We start from the raw sequence: 26254 nt of genomic DNA, 5'->3' as shown, positions 1-26254 counted from the left end.
CATTTCAAATGATCTGTACTGTATGCAGTGAGGCAATGGAATAGTACATAATGACAATAATCATGATAATAATAATGATAATAACCATAATAATCATAATATTTTCTTCAAGTTAAGGTGAAACAGGCATACTCCCTTTGAAAAATAGCATCTTCCTAAAATCCCACGTGTGCATCATTTGGCATGTAACCAACGTTAATATATCAATTTTGTAAATATCCAACAAGGAAGGTGGTTCTTTTTTTTCCCCTGTTTTCAAACGGGCCTGTTTGTTGAAAAAATAGACATCCATGCTTCATGCTTATGCGTCTCTCATAAAAATGTCTTTAAGTGTCCGCGCGTTGCTGCTCTCGCTGTAGCGCTCCTACTCCAGCCGTTCCCATGAATACTTTATACATTACATATCAATCCAAGAGGAAAAAAAAACGAAACGAAAACAAAAAAACGAAAAGTGCTGAGATAAAGATTTGGTAAGGAGCAGCATCGGTATAGATGTTTGACCTAATTGTATAAAACATTATGGAAAGCTTAAACAGCTCCCCTGGGAGGATGGGGGGGGGGGAGTAGGAGAACTCAGACCGATTTCCTCCTCCTCCTCATGAGCCGGTGGTTGTCCGTGCAGAAGCTGTGGAGTCCCGGCGACACGGAGCTGACGGGCGACGGGAAGAAGCTGATGTTCTTCAAGGTGCTGGGCGAGATCTCCTCGATCCGGTAGGAGACACCGTGAAGAAAGTACTGATTGGGGTTCAGCTGCGAGCTGAACGAGTTCTGATGGGAGAAGGCACAGCCATGCAGGCCTCCCATTCCTCCCCCTCCTCCCCCTCCTCCCCCTCCCATTCCTCCCCCTCCTCCAGAGCTGCTGAACTCGTGCGAGTGGTAGCGCATGCAGGAGCACACCGACTGCAGGTCGCTGACGTCCGGTCGGTACTGATGCTGCTGCTGCTGATGCTGATGATGATGGTGTTGATGCTGCTGCTGCTGCTGCTCTCGCCGGCCACGCCGGCCGCGCTGCAGCGTGTCCTCCTGGATGTGGATGATCATGCTGTTCCTGTTGCCGGCCAGCGAGGCGCGCTCCTCGGCGTCGCGCCGCTCGTCCTCGCTGTTCATGGTGAGGAAGCGCAGCACCACCAGGTTGAGAAAGGCCCCGATGACCGTCAGTCCCACCAGGATGTACATGAAGCTGAAGGCCACGTAGAGCGGCTTGCGCTGCAGCGCGCGGTTCTTCTGCAGCGCCACAAAGTCCCCGAAGCCGATGGTGGTGAGCGTGATGAAGCAGTAGTAGTAGGACTGGAAGAAGCTCCAGTCCTCGTAGTGCGAGAAGGCGACGGCGCCGACGCACAGCGTGCCGATGCAGGAGAAGAAGCCCACCGTCACCATGTTCTCCATGGAGACGTCGGTGGTGCTCATGCCGCAGCACTTCTTGATGCGCTTCAGCAGGTACTTGACGAAGGTGTTCATGCGCTCGCCCAGGCTCTGGAACATGACCAGCGTCAGCGGGATGCCCAGCACGGCGTAGAACATGCAGAAGGCCTTGCCGGCGTCGGTGCCCGGCGCCGCGTGCCCGTAGCCTGGAGGGAGAGAGAGAGAGAGAGACAGACAGAGAGAGACAGAGAGAGATGGAGAAACTGTCTGTGTTAATGCTCATCCCAGTCTTCTTTCTGGCAGTGGTGAAAAAAGTGCTCATATGTCGCGATGCGACGCGTTGTGAGCTTGTAGATCGTCTATTTTCAAATAGCCACGGTCTAAAATAGGGATAAAGTGTAATAATGTATGTTTTATAATATTATAATTAATATCTGCAAAGTAACTATAGTAACTAATGTTTTGAAATAATTGTAGTGGAGTAAAAGTACAATATTTGGATCCGAGATGTAGTGGAGTAGAAGTAAAAGTATTGGAAATACTCAAGTAAAGTATAAATACCTCTAAATTGTACTTAAGTACAGTACTTAAGTGAATGTACTTAGTTACTTTACACCACTGGTTTCTGTCAGCATTAGCCTTATTAGTTCTACATGAATATCACAGAAAACCGTATCTGTATTTCCCTGCTGTTCTACTTTTGTAAGTTTCCAATCTTTGTGTATCATTTAATGTTGCTTGAAAAAAAAAAAAAAAAAAAAAAAACACTCCTATTGTTAGCGTTAGCCCCCCCACATTTTTTTCTCTGTGTGAGTCAGCAGCCCGTGGCCTAAAGATAAAGTCTAATTAAGCTAAAAGCTTCACTGGCTCCTCAATGAATCCATTCTCGTCCAATACCTCCTCTCTTTACTTTCCCAAAGCCCTCGACCATAGAGAAAAAAAGTTCAGACTAATTGGACACCCCTCCCCCCAATCTTTGAGCCCCAAATAAGATTAACGAGCACGACACATTTCTTGCAAGCATGCCTCTATTCAATATCCCATTCTGGCAAGAGGCAAATACTGTAGGTCCCTTCAAAAGATTTTTCTTGCATGGTCATGTTTGTAAACACAAAGCTATAACCCAGGATGTTTTCAAGGGAGTTTTAATACTTAAAAAACACCCAATAAAGCCTTAGGACCCCCAGATTCCATATAGATTCATCGTTTGACAGCACAATCATCAGTGTATTTTGGATTCATGTCAATTTGTGTCAGATATTGAACCGTCAAATAAACTTGACCTTTCACTCTGTACTTATGTGTTCTCTTTGCCCCTCTACACCAAACCTCTTTGCCGAAAATAGTAGTGGAGGACCCCCTGTAGTAACTCTGAGGACCCCCTAGGGGTCCCGGACCCCCTGTTGAAGACCCCTGCCTTAGGGTGTGTAATTGATATAAATTAACAATTTGGGTGAATTTCCCCAAAGCTATCTCTTTTCAAATAAATACGGTAAATGCAGGCCTATGTGGTGCAAGCATAGTGGCCAATAATCAGCAGTGTCGTCATCCTCCGACACCCTAGCCTAGAATGTGGGACCTCATCTCGGAGCTATATAGCAGAGGAAGGGGATCCAAATGGCACTAGTGCAAGTACTGCTACTCAGGCATGTGCACACATAGACATCAAAGGGGGTTTGAGCCCCTGCCCTTTTATCCGTCTAAAAAGTGCCCTCTCCAGACAGGGACATGCTGGGCCCCTGATTCAGCCCGGGAAAAAGAGTTGGAGAGGCCCTCATTGCGCGCTATAGAGAGAGATCTCTCTCTATCGCGCTGCTGCTACTCAAAGATTTGCCATTTCAGATTATGACAAGTGACAAGCCAGTGGGCCAATTACATGAGTTATATTTTGTTGTTGTCGGGTGGAAACCTTATATGTCCAAAACTGTTTGTTTTGTATTTATCATTTTAAAAATGATTTAAACTAGTGAAAACAGTTTAGATCTTGTAGTGCTTGTAGATCTGCTGTTTTCACTACTTTTGTGTGACGGCCTTGTATGATGAAGCAGGGCTTTGCTTTGCGAAAAAATGTACACATTTGAAACTTGGAGATACGAGGTTTCTGCCCGACAGTGACGATTTACTTTGTTGGCCGCCCAGCCCCCAAAATGGAACGAAGGCCGACATTTCATTAAAAAAATTTTCCTAATGGCCGGCCTTGACCGGCCGGGAATGAACCGGCCGTTCGGGAGTTGTCCCGCTTTTCCCAATGGCCAGCATGTCCCTGTCTCCAGACCATGAATGCAGTTTGTACTATGGTGAAAGAAATGGAAATGCCCCCATTCAAGAGAATTTCCCCGTTCAAACTCTCCTGATCTTGAATGCAGCATCTTATGTTGAAAGAATAAGAACTGGCCTCTCTGTGTAAAACTCCACACTCAGTTCAGTGTGGTATCAACTTAAGCACCGAAAATAGCCCCACAATGAGCTTGGAGGTCTGCTATTTTCAATATTTTCACCAAAAGGCCCTTTTAGAAATGTCAGCCCCTGCCTCTCTAACATTCTCTGCACGTACCCTGCTGCTACTAATACTTACGTAAATAGAAATCGTAGTATTTCTTCAAGCACAGCCAGTTGGCATGTGTTTATCATACTAATAGTGCAAATATCTATAAACTCTGCACTATTGCACTCTTGTTTTGAGGGCTAGTTTTCCAGTGGATTGTGCCCCTCCGATATTGATTCTGCATTTCCTCGGGAGGATTCTCCACCCCCTCAACCACGTGTTGGACAGTTCTTTTTATAAACTGTACAGCCAGTCAGTCTGATTTGCAGCTAGAAATAAAAAACAGAGTTTTATGTGCATACACAATGCAGTCCTTTTAACCCGCGGCAATATGATTTTTTCGGAGAGTTGCAAAATACAGTAGCTGATAGATCAAGCTATAAGGTCAAAAACAGCTGACTCTAGCTGATGTGCGCGAGTAATAGACTGAGTGTATGCCGTATATTTTCTTTTTCTGACAGTGAGAAAAATAGTATTTCTATATTTCTTCCACACACAGTTAAGTACTTCCCATAAACTTGCACGGTTGAATGATGATTATTCAGAAACACATCACATTTTGCTCTTGAAACTTTTTGTGGTAACTAATTAGCTTGTGACGATCCATTAGATGTCTCGTATTTGGCAGTGGCAGAAATATTCATTAAGCAGACTTATACTTTATCATATATGACTGTGTCGGTGCCGGAATAGATGATTTTTAAATTAAAGTACCAAAAGTAGAAAGTAATCAGTATGCAGAATGTCCCATTTTAAAAGTACTGTATAATATTTATAATAATATTTTGAAAATAGCAGATCTGCAAGCTCACAATGCATTGCATCATGACAGATTGTGAGCTTGTATATTGGTATTTTCAAATGGCCGAAATGTGATAAATGTATGTTTTGTAATAATAATCAAAATATACAAAGTAACTAGTAACTAAAGTTTTCAAATAATTGTTGTGGAGTAAAAGTACAATATTTGCCTTAAAGATGTGGTGGAGTAGAAGTAAAAATGTGGAAATACTCCAGTAAAGTAAAAAAAAAAAGAAATCACACCAGTGTGAACTGAGCGGTGGTGTCCATTCATTTCAAGGCTGTGTCTGTGTGTGTGTGTGTGTGTGTGTGTGCGTGTGTGTGTGTGTGTGTGTGTCTGTGTGTGTGTGTGTGTGTGTGATATGTGCATGCGTGATGTGTGCATGTGTGCATGCATTAGAGATGCATGTTTGGCGGTTTTAGCCGCGGTGCACCGCGGTGATCAGCGGTGCAGTCGGATTTGGATCAATCAAATATAATTATTAATTAATTTCGGATAACCGCGGATGAAATAATGCAGGAAATAAATTATGGCCTAATATATCTATCAATAAAAAGCGAAATCTATGTATGCTTGTGTCTGTGTTAGTGTGTGTTATTTTGTATAATTTGGAAAATAACCATAATTTTTCATGAGGCAATGTCCAGTCCACGATAAAACTAAACAGCTGTGTCCACTTAAAGGCAACGGCATCACGGCATGCATCGTCCCACTCATTAGGCTAACTCTGGTCGCGACGCGCTAAAAAGTGAATCTCTCTCAGCTCCATAGTCCATATTGTAAAGTACTGTACAGTAGGTAAGTTAAACTTCCCACTAAGTTGTGTGTTTGTTTGTTTCTCTCTCTCTCCCGCGCTCTCTCTCTCTCTCTCTGTCTCTCTCTCTCTCTCTCTCTCTCTCTCTCTCTCTCTCTCTCGTGTGTCTGACTCTGCCTGCCTGCATGCCTGTCTGCATCGACGCAGCACCGACTCAAAAAAAAAAAAAAAAAAAAAGACGAACGGACATTCCGTAGGCTAAATCAATGCATTTCTGTGATCGCACAACTAAGAAAACTAACAGGGAATAGCCTACCAGAAAATAATATGTGTAATAATAATAATAATAATACTTTGGAAGTTGCGGATGAGGATGGATGCGGATTTATAAATTGGAAGATATAATTAATGCGGTTGGATAATGGGCGGACACGCTACATACAGACAGACACACATTCATACATACACAGATACACGCATACACACACGGCCACGCTATAGAGACGGTGTGACCACCGCTCAAAAATACTTAGTAACTTAGTTACTTTACACCACTAGATGATACATTAGCCTCATGGAGTGGAATGAATTTTTCATTCCTCATTGTTAACTGTGGCGGTAATGAGTGTTGGACAAAGCAAAACAACAGGTGTGAAAATGCCTGCAACGTAGATGAATCAAGATGTTGTTGTACATGATTCATAATCCATAAAGAGCTCATAAAGTGTTAGATGTAATTTTACTAATTTATTGATCTAAGAAATGATTCCCTCCGACCGGCTGTCTTTCCAGCCTCCTCCCTGCTAAAGTAACAAGTTCATTGATATTAATTATTATTTCTCGATTATTTCTCGCTAATTAATTACGGGAGTAATGGAATTAGCCATGGAGAACTGGCAGATCTGTGAGCTTGATTTGAGCAGACATTACTAATAGCACCACTATACTATACCACCTTCTGTAAAAAAAAAAAAGTTTTACACTTTGGCATCTACCGGTATAACGTAATGAGGCTGTTGTTTCAACTTTCAGGTTTTTTCTTTAGTCCTCAGACTCCTCACTCTCACAGTGAAACCACAGAGAGAGAAAAAAAAGCCAAACTCCTGCATTCCTGTAATAAAAAAAATAATAATAATAATAATCATATGTGTCCCAGCACGCCTGGCGGCTAGTCATTGAATTTTTTTTCATTTTCATTTTTTCCATTTCATTTGAAAGCTGGGGATCATAGCTACAAAATGATATATTGGTTGTGGAGATTGACCCAACAGTTTTGAAGATATGGCTTATAGAATGATGCCATGCTGAAATAGGACTTTTGAGATATTCAAGTTTTAAATAAATTTCTAACCTGCAATGACCTGACTCCGCCACATGGGGAGCAATCTTCAATTCAATCTTCAATTCAAAGAAGCTTTATTGGCATGAGAACACAAACGTTTACACAGTGGTGGAAAAAGTACCTACATTTTATAATTAAGTAAAAGTATCAATTCTGCAATGTAGAATCACTCTGTTACAAGTAAAAGTCCAGAATTAAAAATGTACTTGAGTAAAAGTACAAAAGTATTGGTATCCAAATGTACTTAAAGTACCAAAAGTAAAAGTACAAAATGTTTGAAAATAGCAGATCTACAAGCTCACAACGTGTCGCACCGCAATGCGCTGTGAGCTTGTAGATCGGCTATTTTTAAATAGCCTTGGTATAACATAGGGCTAAAGTGGTTTATGTATGTTTTAAACTTTAGTTATTGCTTTGTAGATTTTTATTTTAATAGTCCAAATTGTAGCCTATACACATTTTGGCCATTTGAAAATAGCTCACATTGTGAGCTTGTAGATCTGCTATTTTAAAATATATATTTATTTAATACCGGACTTCTACTTGTAACAGAGTATAAATTGCAGTAGGCAACTGCCTATAGAACTTTTATGAGAAAAGGAAAGTTTTCTTCCAATAGAGGCACAAAGTTCTATGGGGCACAGTTTTCGTCTACTCTACGTTGCTCTACGGGAATGCACGTGCGCAACACCAGAACTCGTGCCCTATCGAAATTGGGGTCGGCTAACTGCTAACTGTGCTTTATGTAACATCGTCGAGTGTTTGTGTAACTTCAGTCAGATTGAAGGATCATCTGACTGATAATAAACCACAATCTACAGGCTACGCTTAACCGCCTCGCGTTGTGAGCTTGTAGAAGAGCAAAAATAGAGTTTGGTCGCGTTGTATACAACAGATGCCTACGTTAGCCTGCAGCTAGCGCTAGCTAACGTTAGCGTTAGCCGTTAGCCACTCATCAGCTAGTCATATAGAATAGTCTACTAAGTCAATTTTCCGACGGCGAGTGAACGATTGCATTCCGTGTCCTTCATGGATTTTTTTCCCCTGGCTGTCAATGTTTTTATTGTCCAAAAAGAAAACGCTCTGAACGTTAAAACTAGACAGTTTACGATCATGACACTTTTCTAAATCAATGCTAAGCAGTGACAACAAAGGACTCTCCTAGCATCCGGCTCAGGCAGGAAACGGAACGTCGGAACGGATCCTTTTTTTCCAAACTCGAGAAGAAGAACAGCACCAGAACAGCGCAATAATAAATAAATAAGAGATTAAATCATTATAACAACGTAACGTTCGGTTCATTTGGAACATACGTGGCACTACATTAACGGGATAAATACTGTGGTTTGCAACGCTAGGTAATGGAGTCCCGATTTTACCGCATTTGACTACAAAGGGCTGATAAACTGAGGCTTGATTAAAAATGAACAATGCATTGTAGCTACATGGCTGGGAGGACCAACAGAATTGTCCCGATCTCTCACATTAATTAAAAAAAGTCTTATTTACATGCAGTGTTAAGCTCTGGCGTTTAAGTGAAATGTAGCCTAGATATTATGAGATGCTGTTGTGGCATTATCTTTTTAGAGAGAAAAAAAAAAACGTCATATAGGCTGTAGGGAATAATGACAATTCCCGAGATGACTGGCTCTCAGCCAAATTGAGACACATATATGAAGCCAGAGTATAGGCATCACATTTAAGGAAGTAACTGGCCTCGCCCTCTATACTCTCTCCCTGATACTCTCTCCCTTTTATTTATTTATTTAATTTAACCTTTATTTAACCAGTAAAACACACATTTTCAAGTTGGAACTGCCCAAGAGGCAGATTAAAATACTGGCTTTTTTAGAGCAGGGGCTAATTAATTTTGGCAACAGACAATAATGAATAATACGAATACGACAAACAAGATTCTCTCCAGCCTTGAGGTGGGGGGGTGAGACATACACTTGCATCCACTCAAAAGGTATGTTCTGAGATATTAAAGAAAGATTAGAAATCATTGGTCAGTGGTTGTGCAATAACTGACGCAGCTGACGCAGATGCGAATGCATCCTCCTCAGCACCTTGCTGGGAGGAGGAAACATTTTGTTCCAAAAATGTGTCCAGCCCTTTAAAGTGATCATTACCAGTAAGACTCCCTAATCGGGAGATAAGCGACCGTCAGGTCGCAGCGTGATTTTAGGGCAAAATGTGTAGGAGCAGTGTCCAAAAATGTGGTTGAAAAAAATCAGCCTGATGGTGGCGCTGAGTGTAGACATAGTGTGTACCGATTTGTGTGATTTTAGGGCAAAATCTGTAGGAGCAGTGTCCAAAAATGTGTTTGAAAAAATCGGCCTGAAGGTGGCGCTATATGGGACAGATCCATGTTGATGAGATGAGTGTAGACATACTGTGTAGCGATTTGCGTGATTTTAGGGCAAAAATTGTAGGAGCAGTGTCCAAAAATGTGTTTTAAAAAATCAGCCTGAAGGTGGCGCTATATGGGACAGATCCATGTTGATGACATGAGTGTAGACATACTGTGTACCGATTTGAGTGATTTTAGGGCAAAAACTGTAGGAGCAGTGTCCAAAAATGTGTTTTGCAAGAATCCGCCACATGGTGGCGCTAGAAGAGGGCCATGTGAGAAATGAGGGGTGGGGTCTCCGCGCCGCCGAGGCGGACGAATAGGTACCGGCCCCGGCTCTCCCGGTCGCTCCTAGCCCGAGTTACGGCATTTTATGTGCGCTGCAGTGGCAGGGGGTCCTCCACTGGGGGCGCCACCACTTTTGCATCCGTTTTGGAGCACCAGGAGTCGGTGGTCCCCGGGAATTCCCCGTGAGCAGCCCCGGTGGGGTGGTCATTTGGTCATTTTTGCACATTTGGTCATTTTTTACATCTGGGGGTCCCCCAGGGACCTGGGCATGCAGAGTAGAGTTCAATAATATTTTTTGGTTTCCTAAGACAAAAATTTGATTTGAGAAAATTTACCCCCATTGATTCCGGATGGTGACCCGTTTCGAAACGGGTCACCATCCGAAATGAATGGGGGTAAATTTATTGTTATCACATTTATGTCTTATGTCTCAAAAACCAAAAAATATTATTGAACTCTACTCTCCATGGCATGAGTAATCAATAGAAAAAAATCACACCCGTGTGAACTGAGCGGTGGTTCCCCCCCCCCCCCCCCCCCTTCCCCCCTGTGTGTGTGTGTGTGTGTGTGTGTGTGTGCGTGTGTGCGTGTGTGTGTGTGTGTGTGCCTGGTCTGGCCTGGCCTGAACAACAGCGCCCCTCCCTTAACATGTGTGGTCAGAAAAGGTTACTGCAGGCTACAGACAGACAGACAGACAGACAGACACGCAGACAGACAGACCCACACACACGGCCACGTATAGGAGCGTTGTGACCACCGCTCAAAAAGTCATTTTGGGGGTGAACTACTCCTTTAAGATACGGAAATTCGGAAAAGAAGCCAATCATTTGAGGACTTTGTCCTTCTAGAAAGTGCCCATTGCCTGTTTCTATCATGTATCAGCTGTAGAACCCTTGAAAACCAAGGATTCTACCTGTTTTTGATACCTTCTTAAGGGGAGCATGTTTGTTAGCCACAGAAGACAAAAGATTGAGAAAATAGGAAAAGGACTGATCCACAGAGCGTATGAGGGGAACATGGAACCAATCAAGTTGTGCTAAATCATGCAGGAAAGCTTGCTCTAAGAAATTTTGAAACAGTGTCTGATTACAGTCAAACCCTTTACTTTGGGCATTTTAGTGCTCCATATTGCGACCGTCTGGTCACAGTTACTATCAAAACGTCCACCGGCTGTCTGTCAGTCAGTCAGTCAGTCAGTCAGTCAGTCAGTCAGTCAGTCAGTCAGTCTGCACGTCACGTCACGTCACGTCACGCCATGTCACGTCACCCCTACTCATATCTCCGCCACCGTTGCCCCCATCCGTTTTGCACACACACACACACACACACACACACACACACACACACACACACACACACACACACACACACACACACACACACACACACACACACACACACAGACTCCTTGGCTGCCAAACCACAACCTCCACCCCTCATTTCTCACATGGCCCTCTTCTAGCACCACCATGAGGCCGATTCTTGCAAAACAAATTTTTGGACACTGCTCCTACAGATTTTGCCCTAAAATCACGCAAAGCGGTACACAGTATGTCTAGAGTCATGTTATCAACATGTATCTGTCCCATTTCCCATATTACCTTCTGATTGGCTACCATTGCCTTCTAAAGTTTGTGTATGCGACCTGACGGTCGCCTGGTGGCGTCGCCGGTTCGATTCCCGATCCCGACGACCTTTGCCGCATTTCACTCCCCATCTCTCCCCCCATTTCCTGTCAGTCTATACTGTCCTATCCAATAAAAGCCCCAAAACAATCAACCAGCCCAGCTCTCCACTCAATCAGCTCAAAGTGCGTTTCACATGCAGAAGAATGAGATGACTGTCTGGTTATATATCCTAATGAGTCTTCCTGCTGTCCTCTCTATCTCTTTGATGCTCTTCTTAAGCATCTCTTTGATATTGTTGATTGAATCCTTGCTCCTCACGTCTTGCCGTGCAGGTCTGTCGTAATCTGTTTGTCCTGTTATAATGACTCTATTATGGCGCACGTTGCCAGGGGAACAGACACATTTGTTGTACCCGACGCAGAGGGGCCTCCCGGCACAGGTGCTTTTGTGCCCGTGTGTGTGTGCACAGGTGGATCGCTTTTTGTGTACAAGCACAGCGTGCTGGCGCATCGCATGCACAAATAGATCATGCACTTCACCATAAAAAGCCCCAGGAGGCCCGGAGAGGTTGCATACATTACATAATATTACAATCATTTTAGAGGTGGCAGGTGTTCTGCTCGTGTGTGTGTGTGTGTGTGTGTGTGTGTGTGTGTGTGTGTGTGTGTGTGTGTGTGTGCGTGCGTGCGTGCGTGTGCGTGTGTGACGCGTCTCTGCCAGATATTCAGGCGGTGATTTGAATAGCCCTCAATTGTCTTTCTTTTTTTTTATATTCAATGCAATTCTGTGCCACGTTTATTGGTCTAGTGCAGGAGTCTTCAGTGTTTTTCCATCTTTTCTATTAATTTGTTGGAATCATGTATGCTCGACACCCCCTTTCTAAAAAAAGAAAAATCATCCAAAACACCTTGGTTTTGGTGACTCATACTGTCCTCCTCAAATGTGAGGGGACCGTGTTTTTTCGATTACTTTCTTCATTCATTTTTTTGTATTATAATTATTTTATTCCCCCAAAATTTAAAAAGTATGAAAAAAAAAAACATGTTCCTGTCACGTAGTAGGAGGGCAGTATGAGTCACCAGAACCAAGGACGGATGACTACTTTATATTGATGAATATCAAATATCTAACTACTGAATCAAGCAACTTAAAAACTGTCTGGGGTGCTCCCAAAAGCCAGAGTATATATACCGGTATATATACAGCTTTTAACAACTGACTCTGTACTGGCTCTTCTTTCTCTCTACTACTCCATACTGCTTTGTCAAAAATAGTACAATGCCGTGACGCTTGCCACCTGCCTTTTTGCCTGCATGAAAGTGCTCTTTCCCACCAAAAAAGAAGAAATTAATATTATAAATGTTTTAATGGCCTGCCCAACATCCGTGATCCTTATCAAGGTGAACATTTGACAAATAATTAACATTTTGCTATCATAATGATTATTTATAGGCAGGGGCGGATTTCGAAAATAGGGGGCATTAACATTTTTAAATTAAAAAACGTGTTTACAGGCAGACTGAAGCGTATTTTTTTATGGGGAAGCTCAGGGGAGGGGGCCTCGTCTGCCTTCGGGCTCCTCACACTGTTTATAGGCAGCAAAACATGGTAGGTTCACCGTACTACTTTTCTGGTGTGAAATCAAATGACCCCCACAAAAAGATCACCCCAAAAATCGCCTTGTACATATGTGTCCTTTATTGAGGCTTGAGCCCCTGCCCCCTCAGTACTCTCTGCACAGCCCTTAATGGAAAAACCAGTGGGATCCTTCCCAAGTCAAATCTCTCAAAAGCAAACAGACATTAGGTGAGACAGTCAGCTAAATATGGTGAGCTACACAAACCCATAAGACAAATATGGGCAAATTCTCCTTCTACAACACTGCCACCCAAGTGTGGAATTCCTTCCCTTAAAACATGTAGCTCGATGCAGCTCGCTGGCTTCCTTCAAGACTGCCCTGAAAACTCATTTTTCAGGAGGCCAGAGGCGGAGGTAGTTAGCACTTCTACCATAGACAGGCGAGAAGTGAGCCCCCCTTACCCCCCCTAACCTTAGCCCCACCCCCCTTGTCTCCCCTACCCGGTACATATACTGTTTTGTATAACTGTGATGTTTGTATGTTTTTTGTTATTTGTATAACCATGAGTTGAATACCTAATTGCGACGTAAAAAAAGACTGTAAAAAGACTTATTTGGGATGTTCCTTTTAGGCAGGGTGCTTAACTGTACTTGTACTGTACTACATTCTTTAATGTATTGACTACACTTGTAACGTTCTCCACTTTTGTCTAATAAAATACTCAATCAATCAATCAAAAGATCTGAAAGCCTCTCATCAAGTTTCATTGAAATGTTCCTCAAAATAACACATGAACGGGGGACAAAACCCGAAAATTACTTACCTCTGGACTTCATAGAATAGCCTAAAGCGTAGGAAAAGGAGAGAATCATTCTGTCCTTGACAATAAGCAATACTACCATTTTTAATGCTGTGACTTGTGTAATGAAGTCGACTGAGTCGACTTGTCGACTTTTTGCTTAATGCCCCTAGTGCCTACTTTGTCTCTCTCATCCATACATTGAAGACCCCTGGCCTAATATAATAGGGGTTAAGTGTTTAATGCCCCATGTTATCAAACACAAAAATCAATTGGATTGATTTAATGACTTGTGTAGCCTGGGAATAAATATCTTAGCTGCAGTGATTCATTCAGTCTAGGGTGCACAGTAACCTACTGTACTATCCATCCCTCCAGTCCCACCACCTCATGATTAAAATTTGCCACATGATTAAAATTTGCCAAATTAGCTTTTTAAAAGGCACAAGGTCAGTCAGTTAATACTGGCTTAACACCATTGGCGCTGTGGTTTTTCTACTGTAGTTTTATGTGCAGGTAATGAGATGAAAAGACACTTTCACATCCCTAATACACGGTGAACTCAACTCCTTTCAGAAAGCTGATTTAATGGATCACACAAGTGTGAAATGTGGCGGCGCTCTATGCAAACGCCTCTTATTAAAAGGCTTCTTTGCTGTCCTTTGACGTGGAGCTCAGAAATGTGGCTGAATACACACTAGTCTTTAAAAAGAATCCTTGGCTCTGTATGTAGCAGCACCTTCTTCGGTTTGAGGCTTGTTTAAAATATTTACCAAATGACTGCATTGCACAAAGCCGTTCATATTCCAGGTCTAGCTGCTGTAGCTGACAACACTATAAGAACTGAGAGTGAACATTGAATGAGGAAATGGTTGTTGAATACAGTGGTGTAAAGTAACTAAGTAAATGTACTTAAGTAATGTACTTAAGTACAATTATGAGGTATTTGTACTTTACTTGAGTATTTCCATTTTCCAATACTTTTACTTCTACTCCACTACATCTCAGATCCAAATATTGTACTCCACTACCTTTATTTGAACATTTTAGTTACTAGTTACTTTGCAGATATACATTATAATATTATAAAACATACATTAATCATTTTAGTCCTATTCTATACCTTAGCTATTTGAAAATAGCCGATCTACAAGCTCACAATGTTGTGAGCTTGTAGATCGGCTGTTTTCAAACATTTTGTACTTTAAGTACATTTTGATGCCAATACCGGTACTTTCATACTTTTAATCAAGTGCATTTTGATGTGTAACAGAGTACATCTACAGTGCAGGATTGATACTTTTACTTAAGTACAAAATATGAGTACCACCACTGGTTGAATATCACCTGATAGACACTGTCTAGTGCAGTGGTTCTCAACATTTTCAGGCCGTGAAGGTCTGGGGATCTTATACTGATAAGCACTTGGAACTGTAGGAGTTGATTTAGTTTGACTCCGTTCCACAGATAAATAGGGTGAAAATAGCCGATCTATAAGCTCTCAACACCACGTTGATGGCTTGTAGATCAGCTATATTCAATCACGTTTGCCATATTTTCTTATATTATTTGAAAATGTGGCCAATGTTTGAACAGTTTTTATAGTTTGTTGATGACATTTTCGATGTGAAAAGGTTGTGTAGACTGTGTTTTGATAAAAGAGACTCTTTAAACTATAAGCATAGCCTACAGTATTATACATTAATCCAAATCAGAACTGTAAACTGTATAATATATTTCAGACTTAATAAGGGATAGTTTACCAATAAAATCATTACTCACATTACTCATGGAGACTTGAATTCATTGATATGTTTTAGTTTTTGTCGCATTCCTAAGCCAATAATTTGATGACCAGCAGTGGTTCACTATGGAGACACAAAGAGTCTTCTCAAATTATTGGCCTAGGAATGCGACAGTTTTTCCTGTGGGATTTGGAAGATTCTTGAATTTCTTGGACAGGCAGAAGATGTTCAGATTTTAGCTGGATATTACTGGATTACTGTGGAATATATTTCCACATAAAGGTACAACTTTATTTGTTTAATACAATTTACTTGCACGGTCCCAGAGTAGGCCAGTTCCCAACGGGTCTAGTATAATACAAACATGGGACTAAATACATGAATAACAAGAAACTACAAATGAAAACTACTTTCTTGGTTTCCATGCTTTATCTAGATATCTCCCCAGAGGCAAAGGTTTCCCTTTGTCATTATTTCAGAGTCCTCATCAATAATTCAGCAGAATCTTCTCCATTGATACTCTTCTTCAACAAGCATTTATTATTAGAGCTCGTGCAAGAGAGAGACAATATAAAACATTGTTCTGTTCTCTCTCCTCCCATCAACCATAAATAAAATAAAATAAATAGACCACACTAATCACACGACAAATCACACTACACCTATCACAAGTTAGTTGTCTCCACCAGGCCGAAGGCTGGGGAGACTATGTTTTGCAGCCCAGCCCGCCGTCACTGGTATGCTTGCTTTTTATTTTAATCTATAGGCTACCACCTTGGTTATATTGAGCACTGTTTGTTAAGGCGCTCGTTATCTTCATTGTTGCTCCTGTCAAAATGTTGTCTACCCTTCAAGAGTACTAAGAGACATGTGCTGCGAAGCAGAAGTTGTATTAGTGATAAGCCTCTCAGAATAGAGATTCCGTGTTCAAATCCCAGTCCTTCTATAGTTAGTTGCTGGAGTGTTTTGACATTTGCAAGGTTAAAATAGGCCTGCAGATAGAGAACTACTCAAAAGCAGAAACAGATTCTGCCAGTGCATTTTAATGGGAATGGATCTTATTATTATTACTTTTTTTTAATCAGCTAAATGTACTTAGTTGCTTTCCACCACTGCTGTTAAGAGCAATTTGAACAACTCCTCCTAAAGTTGTTGACTTGCAGTGCCTGAGTCCTAGCTCTTCATCCTCATTCCTTCAAGTTTATGTAAAGGATACATGTGCCGTATGTGATGCTGCTAGATGTGTTGGAACATGTTATTGCTTGTAGATTTGAACCTGTGATCCACACATGTAATCTGGATTTGAAGTCACAAAGGAGGAAAAAGTGTAGATTGCGTCCCTATGTCCCACATACAATTTAGGCATTTGGCAGATGCTCTTAATCCAGAGCGACTACAATAAGCAAGGCATACATCTACATCAATACAAGGTAATACATCCATCAACATGAATACATCGAATGCATAGATATAGTCTAATCTAAGAAAAAATGTAGGTTAGGGATGGCCAAATGGAGAATTTTTCTTAACCGATAACCGCCAGGCCTTATCGGTTAATTAACCGTTAACCGTTAAGGAAATGTGTTCAAAAATGCGCGATTTACAAAGGAAAATACACCCGTTTCCCCCCATAATAAAGTGCCATATTTACACATTAAAAACAATAAAACTATGAGAAACAAGAATGCAAATGTTAAAAAGAAATTTGTTTTTGCAAAGAAACTGTGGGATTGAAATAATCACTCTGTAATGTGATTGTGATGCGGCTGTCGCCAGGCACGTGCACACAAATCCTTGGTTCCTCTGGTTCAATCATGGTTCAATCTGGTGTAAACGCAAGCCGGTTCACAAGAACGAACCAAGGTTCCAAGAAAGTTGAACCGGCACTGGTTCTGGAACCAAGGTTCTTTTGGTGGAAAAGGCCCCACAGAATAATATGAATAATACACATTCCAGGGGTTTGGGGTGGAAATCTGTCTCTCACAGGGGCCTTTTCCACCGGCAAAGAACCGGTTCCAGAACCAGTGCCGGTTCAACTTTCTTGGAACCTTGGTTCGTTCTTGCGAACTGGCTTGCGATTCCACGAGATTGAACCATCATTGAACCAGAGGAACCAAGGATTTTGTTGTTCCCGTTCGGAACCAACTTTGGTTCTCGGTGGAAAAGCTCACTTCTGGTTCATCCCATAGGTGGAAGAAAGAACCAGAACCGGTACTTTGCCAGTGGAAAAGGCCCTACAGTGTGTTTCCAAACGAACCATTGAACGTTCATTGTAAATGCCCATGCTTTAACCAGACATTTGAAGGAATTTACAAACCCCCCCCCCAGACAGACCGGACAGCCCCCTAAAAGAGGACGTATGGTCACCCTACATGAGTCACAAGAGCAGTGATCTTACTCTACAAAAGAGAATAGATAGATAGATAGATATACCTTTTTTATCCCAAGGGGGAAAGCCAGTCGTGTATCCACTGATACACACTGAGGAAGGCCCTGCGTGGTCGAAATGTTCGTCTGTTTGCTGCTGCTGGGGAAACCTACAATAAATGTGGAAGAATTCAGTCTAAAGTGAGTGCTGGTGTCCTTGTTGTGAGGTTCAGTGTTCATACTCTACCATTCCTTATGTCCCACATGAGTAGCTGTGTTCATACTCATCCGCGCTTTCTTTCTTTCCCTTATTTTACTTTTTTTGTTTTGTTTGACGTGCTCCTCCCACAGTTTTGGTAGCGTGCACTTGGGCCATATGTCAAATCGGCCGGCTTCACGGGCAATCAATTCCTTGCATTTTCCTAAGAGATACACTATATAGTTTAATTTATATTTATTTTTTCTCCATTGACTTTAATTTAAAAAAATAAACTTTCCCCAAATATGGAGATGACTGATATCATATAGCCTATGTCTGACATCATAGACCACATGAGACTGACACAGAATGCCCATATATGCCCAAGATATGGGCTTAATATTGATGACATCATGGATCTCTATATGGGCATAAAAGGGACAAGGACGGAATGGTTAGCACCGCTCAAATAAGGACAAGGACTGACAGACAGAGATATTTGCAAGTGTAACTCGTGTCACGGCAACCACACTTGCAATGTCCAATAGTATCTTTCCAGTTGTTGTTGTTTTTTGCGTTTGTGCATTTGCCTGCGTTGGCTGACTTCCTTCTTGCTCTCTGTGCGTGCGTGCGTGCGTGCGTGCGTGCGTGTGTGCGTGCGACTATTCATGGGTTTCAAATGTAGTCCTACGTGGCCATGTTGAGGACCAACACAGGTGTTTCAATTTGTCTGATGAAACCCATGAATACTTATGAGGACCTTAATGTCCCCACAAGCATATTGTCGTTGTCGGGTGGAAACCGTGTATGTCCAAAACCGTTTGTTTTGTATTTATCATTTTAAAAACTAAAAACTAGTGAAAAGAGCAGATCTACAAGCACACAACGGCTCGCTTGTAGATCGGCTGTTTTCACTACTTCTGTGCGACGGCCTTGTATGATGAAGCAGGGTTTACTTTGCGGAAAAAATTACAAATTTGAAACTTGGAGATACAAGGTTTCTGCCCGACAGTGACGACATATAGAAATGGACATAGCAAGGAAATGATCCTGGTCCTCATTGTTTTATGGTTAAGATTTAGTGAGTTCATTCTGAACCAGCGTCGTGCCACCAAAATTGCAGATCTATAAACTCAACCAATCAAATCTACCAACTCAAGCCCAAGGGTTGTGAGCTTGTAGCTGATATTTTTGGCTACAGGGTTCATAGAAATTGCTGTCCTCAAATGTTCACATCATCACAACAAACGTGTGCGTGTGTGTCATACTTGTTTAATACTAAACATGTAAATACAACACAGCTGGCAGCCATCCGATTTTTGTCATTTGAAAATTACATTATTCCTCCTGAGAGAGTGAACGAGAGTACCGGATGGGAAGATAAGCAATATTATCGTTTATCGTAATAAAAAACACTTGCGATCATCGTATCGTGGAGATTTAATTTATCGTGATATCGTCCTCCGTCACGCACTGGGATCAAATCACCTTTTATTTGCCGAGCTGCATATCCGGTACCACTTAAACCCTCTATAATTGGTAAAAGGTACTTATAAACTTGATACAGTCTTTTTTTCACGTTCTATCAAATGTCTTTGCCAAAAAAAAAATCGCTGTATCAAGTATGTCTTTTGTCACAATAATCGTGATATGGCATTTTCATATTGTCTCATCCCTAGTATCGGTTCCATTTCGTGTGTTGTCCCTGACCTGTCACACGTGTCCCGTTGCCCTATCAGGCTGTATAATCTGCCTCCTCCGTTATTCATTATATTATCCCTGTAGTTGAGTCAAACATGGCAGTTCCGTGACCGTGGAGATCGAAGGTCCGTTTCTCAATGGATTTGTCATCTAGAAAGGTTATTAAACAAATTTGGCCGGGGTGTATTTTTTAAAATGGTCGGGAAAATGTTTGACAGCTAGGGTAATTTTCAGTCTCATTCACTTACTATACACTACACTATAAAGGAAAAAAATTACTCCCAAAAAATCTGCTTTAAGTGGGATGTGAGGGGTCAAACTAGGGGTTTTTAATTATTCTGAATCCATTGGTTTGAAAAAGGGATGAAAAGTGATGAGTCATCACTTTTCACACATTTGAGGGGGACGTTTTAGCCCAAGGAATGTTTTTTTGTGCAAAACAGATGCTTGCAATGGTTTCAGAATAATTAAAAAAAAATTGGGAGTCATTTTTGCCTTTATAGTGTAGTGTATAGTAAGTGTGAATGAGACTGAAAATTACCCTAGCTGTCAAACATCAGTTAAGGGAAGTTGCGTCACGAAGTGCAGGTCTGTTTACATCTAAAGGCAGTACTTGAGCTCAAATGTGTCTGCAAAGCAGGTTGCAAGGGACAGTGCAGCTGCTCAACAATCACCTGTCTTGCACTCCTCTCTGCAAGTGTTATGGCACTGGAGACTGTGTGTGCCAACAGTATAAGGGAGAGCATAGAAACAGTGATGATGAATAGATCCTGTATTTGACAAGAATAAAAACAGAGGTAAATGCTACCCCATCCATCCAGGATATCAGTCTTAACATTTAAACCCTGTCATTTTCTGATAGTCCCTATAGAAGCCAAAAGAAATCAATTTGAGCAAAATAATCCTATGGGAATACATAGCTGAATATGGCCAAAACTGAAGTGAAATGATGAAGCGGTCTGATCATTTGAACCCCATCATTTTGTGATGGTTTGTTCCAGCCAAAACAGAAACATTTTAGCCAAATAAAATCCTATATAGGGATACATATCCAAATAGGGCCAAAACTGAAGTGACCCCCCCCCCCCCCCCCCCCCCCGGAAATGAGGGAAGGGTATGAAAATGTTAACCCTGTCAGTTGATACCCTGATAGTTTGGTCCCCATAGAAGCCAAAACTGCCAAAAATATCTATTTTAGCAAAAAGATCCTATGGGAATACATAGCCGAATAAGGCCAAAACTGAAGTGACCCGCCCCCAGGAAATGAGGGAGGGGTCTGAACATTTTAACCCCATTATTTCCTGATAGTTTGGTCCCTATAGAAGCCAAAACAGAAAACAAATACATTTTAGCAAAAAGATCATATGGGGAAATTGGGAATACATAGCCAAATAGGGCCAAAACTGAAGTGACCTACCCCTAGGAAATGAGGGAGGGGTCTGAAAATTTGAACCCCGTTATTTTCTGATAGTTTGGTTCCTAAAGAAGCCAAAACAGCAAACAAATCAATATTAGCAAACAAACCTATGGAAAATTGGGGATACATAGCCGAATAGGGCCAAAACTGAAGTGACACGCCCCCAGGAAATGAGGTAGGGGTCTGAAAATTTGACCCCCGTCATTTTCTGATAGTTTGGTCCCTATAGCCAAAACAGCAAAAAAATATCTATTTTAGCAAAAAGATCATATTGGAATACATAGCCGAATATGGCCAAAACTGAAGTGACCCGCCCCCAGGAAATGAGGGAGGGGTCTGAAAATTTGAACCCCAACATTTTCTGATAGTTTGGTCCCTAAAGAAGCCAAAACAGCAAACAAATCAATATTATCAAACAAACCTATGGAAAATTGGGGATACATAGCCGAATAGGGCCAAAACTGAAGTGACCCGCCCCCAGGAAATGAGGGAGGGGTCTGAAAATTTGACCCCCGTCATTTTCTGATAGTTTGGTCCCTATAGAAGCCAAAACAGCAAAAAAAACAATTTTAGCAAAGAAATCCTACGGGTATACATAGCATACCGCACTATAAATAGATTGTAGCTCTTAACTCGCTCTTAATAGCTGTAACTTTGTCGGAAACCATGTTTTTGTTTGGATATTGTTTATTACGAGCGCAACCGAAAGGGGCGGGAGAAGTAGAACCGTTTTTTTCTCCAGCGGGGAATACGTTTGCGGGAACACCACACAGCATCTGAAACAACAACATCCGGGAAAATTCTCACGGTGGAAGTCGCACCATTCTATGCTCAGCCTCATATTGTAAGTAAGCCATTTACCATGAGGGGGAGTGGGTTGTTGGCTGATTTACCACTGTTTCAGGGTTGTGGCACGAGGCGAAGCCGAGTGCCAAACAACCCTCGACCTCGAATGGTAAATTGCTTTTCTACCACTTTTACCATATAAATGAAAGAAAACACAGTTGTAACTTGCAAGGATCTTTATTAATTGTTTCAGTGGGCGGGGTCCATGAGCCAACTCAAGGTTGTTGACTGATTTACCACAGTTTTAAGCCAATCAGAATCCAATATTTGAACATGTGACCACAAAAAGTGGTAGAACCAGGCTTTTCTCTTCGCAGACGAGTAAGCTGACTAAAGCCCCGTTTTCACTGAGTCAAACTTCTGGAAGTTTTTTCCAAAATGACGGCAATTTTGAAATTCACGCCATGTGAAAACGGCCACTTATTTTGTGTTCCATCAGTTTTGGGTGCCGAAATTTGACGGGAAAATACCTAGTAATTTTTGATGAAAGTACTGGGAGAATAGAAATTTCCCCACAAGTGAAAACGGCATACCGTGATTTTTACTTTTTTCGGATAAGCAGGTGCATGCAAGGAGCCAATATTAACAGTTAAAGCATTGTAATTGGGATTGAAAGCTTCATTATCCATATTGCATTCGAATGTTATGTAAGCCTGCCAAACACAGAAGACAGAAGTCTATTTCTTTCTACAATTTCCAGCCTATACGGCCGCGGTGCTGAGAAATGCACGCTTGCTAGATCAATTCATGGTTCAAACTTATTTGTATTGTATTCTATAGCCTATTTTTAATTAAGCTGTGTGGGTTTCGAGTCCGGTCTGGAGAACGGGAGACGACGCGATGCGCTCGTAATGTTGTGATGAAAGCTGGAGTCTTTACCAACTCTTTACGTGCCGCGTGAAAAAAACACAGCTACAACACATTGCATCAGCGATCCTTTCTGAACCTTGTGTTGTTGCATGAAGAATAATTCTTGTAAAATCCATTTGTAGGTTCAGGGTGAGAGAGAGAAAGAGACTGACAAAAAAAAAGAAGTGACGAGCAGCAAGCTGTCGTCAGGCAGTGTGGCGGTTGCCATGTCTGCTAATTATAAGCGACTCTGGGCTTGATTTTCGTAAAAGTTGCTTTGTAGGTTGATAGTTGCTGGTTGCGTTTTATTTGTTGTGAGGTTGTAGATCGGCAATGTTCAAGTAGCTGATGCGGCGATGCATATAGTTTTAAAGCTCGTGTGGCCTAGATAATATCACTTTTTGGGGCTCATTTTCGTACACCTGGTTGCTTATTTTTCTCGCAAAGTCTGGCAATGGTCTTTCATGCCGTTAGAATGGTTTTAGTGAAAACAAGCGATACCAGCATTTTTGCTGCCGATGAGGGCATATGAAAACACCCAAAAAACGAAACTCCCGGCAAGTTATGCTAATTATAATTATTTATTTTGCAGGAAAAATTACGGAATTGCAATGAAAACATGCCTTAAGTCATTTTAAGTCAACTCTTTTACTTAAAATGATGCACTGAAATGCTTGTGGTAACTTCCCTCTCAGAAACACTGGACACTGAGCAAGTATAGGGAAGACACATCAACGGACATTATACTGATATGAGCCTGTTATCCTGTCAATCAATTTCAAACTGCAGCGTGAACTGAACGCATACACTGTCTCTCTGCCTTTCTCACGCACGCACACGCACACACACACACACACACACACACACACACACACACACACACACACACACACACACACACACACACACACACACAATAATAATAGTCATTCCTATATCTTTCCAGAGCATCCAGGTCCTTGTTTGTAAGCGGGATAAACTGTTGATTGGGTTCATTTGGGGTTATTTTTAAATGCTGGCTAGGGTCAACAGTCTTATGTTCACTGTCATCATAAATGTTAATTTCAACCTATTAGTTTGTTCTAATTTGTTTGTCTAATTTGTTCAAATTCTTTCTCTTTTTTTCCCCTTCCTTTTAGCCAGTAGCAAACTGATGCTGGTAAATGTAGCATGTAAGTACCGGTACATGTTCTTAGTTTGCAGATTAATATTGTGATTATTATTACAAAACACACTAACCACCTCAGCCCTAATACTGCATAATATATTTTGGCCATTTGAAAATAGCATTATTTTCAAAAGATTTGTCATACCTTTTGAAACGGGACATTGTACACAATGAGTATGTTTACTTTTGATGCAGATACACTTTAGTACTTTTACTCAAGTAGACTTTGAATACAAGACTTCTACTCGTAGCAGAGTATTTCCACATTGTATTATTGATACTTTTACTCAAGTAAAACATGTGAGTTCTTCTTCCATCACTGGGTAAACGTTAATTGGTTGGTGGCCGTTGCCAAGTTACACAAGATGCAATCTGAGTGCTGTTATGGCGAGATTTTTTCACTTATTACAATGCTCTCTGTTAATCACTGTACAAGCTTAGCTCACAACCAACTGTGCTATAATTCACTTTTTCATGTCCAGGACCCCCAAATTGACCCATTTAGGCCTGAAATTATTATATGCTTTAGCTATTTAAAAATAGCAGATTTACAAGCTCGCAGCATGGTTTAGCAGATATTGTATATCTGCTATTTTTCAATAGTTAAAGCATAAAATAATGGTTAAAGTATTAATATTAATTAATTAATTAACCCGGGCTAAATGGGTTAATGTATGTAATAGGCTGCAGACCCCCATCTGTAGATATTTTGTGTCAGGGACCCCCCCCCCCCATACAAGATTATGTTATTAAAACATTTCCAAAATGTGCAATCATTTTCAAAACATTTCAAGATTTGTTTTGAAAATAGCAGATCCACTGCAAGCTTAGAGATAATCTATTTTCAAGTAGCAGATGTTTACAGGTAACTTTATGATGCTACGTTAAGGCATTTAGCTGGGGACCCCCTGGAACCCCCTCAAGGACACTTGGGGGTCCGCAGACCCTATGTTGAGAACCTCAGGTATAATTACTGAAGACCCCTTCCAAAGCATTTACCTAGTCTGTTTGATTTTCATGGTATTCAGTGAATTATGTTAATTTAATTATGGTGTAAAAAACCTATTTCAACTTTGACACTTGAAACTTGCTTGAGATAGGTAATCCAACAACCAATTTAATTTGAAAAACCCAAGCTGGAAATAATAGTCCCTATGGGGTGGGGGAAGATTAATTTGCCAATGAAATTGCAAACATCCACGAGTCCTTGATGGCCACAATGATGTTTAGCCAACATTGACTCAAAATTGTTCTACTGCATGGGTCTTCAACAGGGGGTCCAGGACCCCTAGGGGGTCCTTAGAGTTACTACAGGGGGGCCGCCAAATACTTGTGTGATAGGATAATTCAAAAAAAGCCAAAACTAGCCAAAACTTTGGTGCTGCGAGGCGTTGAGAGCTTGTAGATCGTCTATTTTCGGCAAATAGGTTTGTTGTAGAGGAAAAAAAAGGTGAAAGGTCAAGTTTACAAAATATCAATGATTTAAGTGTTTAAATTTCTGAAAATTAACATGAATCCAACATAGACTGATGACAGTGCTGTCTAACAAGTCGATGAATCTATCTATGAAATGGATACAAATCTCCATCACACTTTTATACAATGTGTAGAGGGGGTCCCTGCTTCATCTCTCTCTCAGCTAAGAGGTCCTTGGCCTGAAAATGTTGAGGCCCCCGTTCTACTGAATCTATTCTGCAAAAATAGTCTTTCAGACCTATAGCAGTACACAGGATCGAGTCACCGCTCACTGCCAACTTCCTGTACTGTCAAGGTATATTTTTGGGCAGAACTTGGTGGCTGGCTGCCTTCGACCTTCCCCAATGTACTGTAAATACAGCAGTGCTGTAGAGATACTTTTCATTCAGCAAAGTTAACCATGGTTTTCCCCGTTTTGATTTCACGTCACAAGGACATAAAGTTTCCAACTGTCTGAAATGAAACAGATTTGTTTGCATGCATTCTTTTGTTGGATCTAATCATGAAGCATGGTTGCAAAATGCACAAATGTTCAGCATTTAAAATAAATTGGTTATTTGATTCATTGGTTATTTAAATGTTATAATAAGCATTTCCAAATGGCTTTTATATCACAGTCATTTTCTCCCACTAATGTTGGCCTTATATAGATCTAGATGGGAAAATAATTATTGTTAAACCGTCAGTAATATAATTCTTTACCCAGACCATCCCTAGCCAAAGGTGTGAATAGACATGTGACATGCAATGGCGGCACTATGTCAGGGGTCTTCAAGGTTGTTCAGGCCAATTAAGGTTCCCTTAGCAGAGAGAGAGAGAGAGAGAGAGAGAGAGAGAGACAGACAGACAGACAGACAGACAGACAGACAGACAGACAGACAGACAGACAGACAGACAGACAGACAGACAGACAGACAGACAGACAGACAGACAGACAGACAGACAGACAGACGAAGCAGGGATCCCTACTGTATTGTATAAAATAGTGTTGCAGATTAAGCTTTTTCATAGATTTCATGGACTTGTTCGACAGA

At 41.3% G+C, this 26254-nt stretch overlaps 1 protein-coding gene across 1 annotated transcript in view; it reads right to left on the bottom strand.

The window, feature by feature from the left end:
• Window positions 1-573: 573 nt before the first annotated feature.
• The window catches only part of kcnk9 (potassium channel, subfamily K, member 9), a gene marked incomplete at both ends in the record, with an annotated part of 86013 nt that continues 60332 nt past the window's right edge, over window positions 574-26254 (bottom strand). The window contains one exon of the mRNA XM_080735847.1: window positions 574-1568. Coding sequence (XP_080591973.1) covers window positions 574-1568 — 995 coding nt within the window. The remainder of the gene's footprint in view (window positions 1569-26254) is intronic.

This window comes from Nannobrachium achirus, assembly GCF_963921795.1.
Source record: "Nannobrachium achirus genome assembly, chromosome: 10".
Taxonomy (NCBI): Eukaryota; Metazoa; Chordata; class Actinopteri; order Myctophiformes; family Myctophidae; genus Nannobrachium; species Nannobrachium achirus.
Note: the sequence above shows the minus strand (reverse complement) of the source record. Positions and strands in the feature narration are given on the sequence as shown.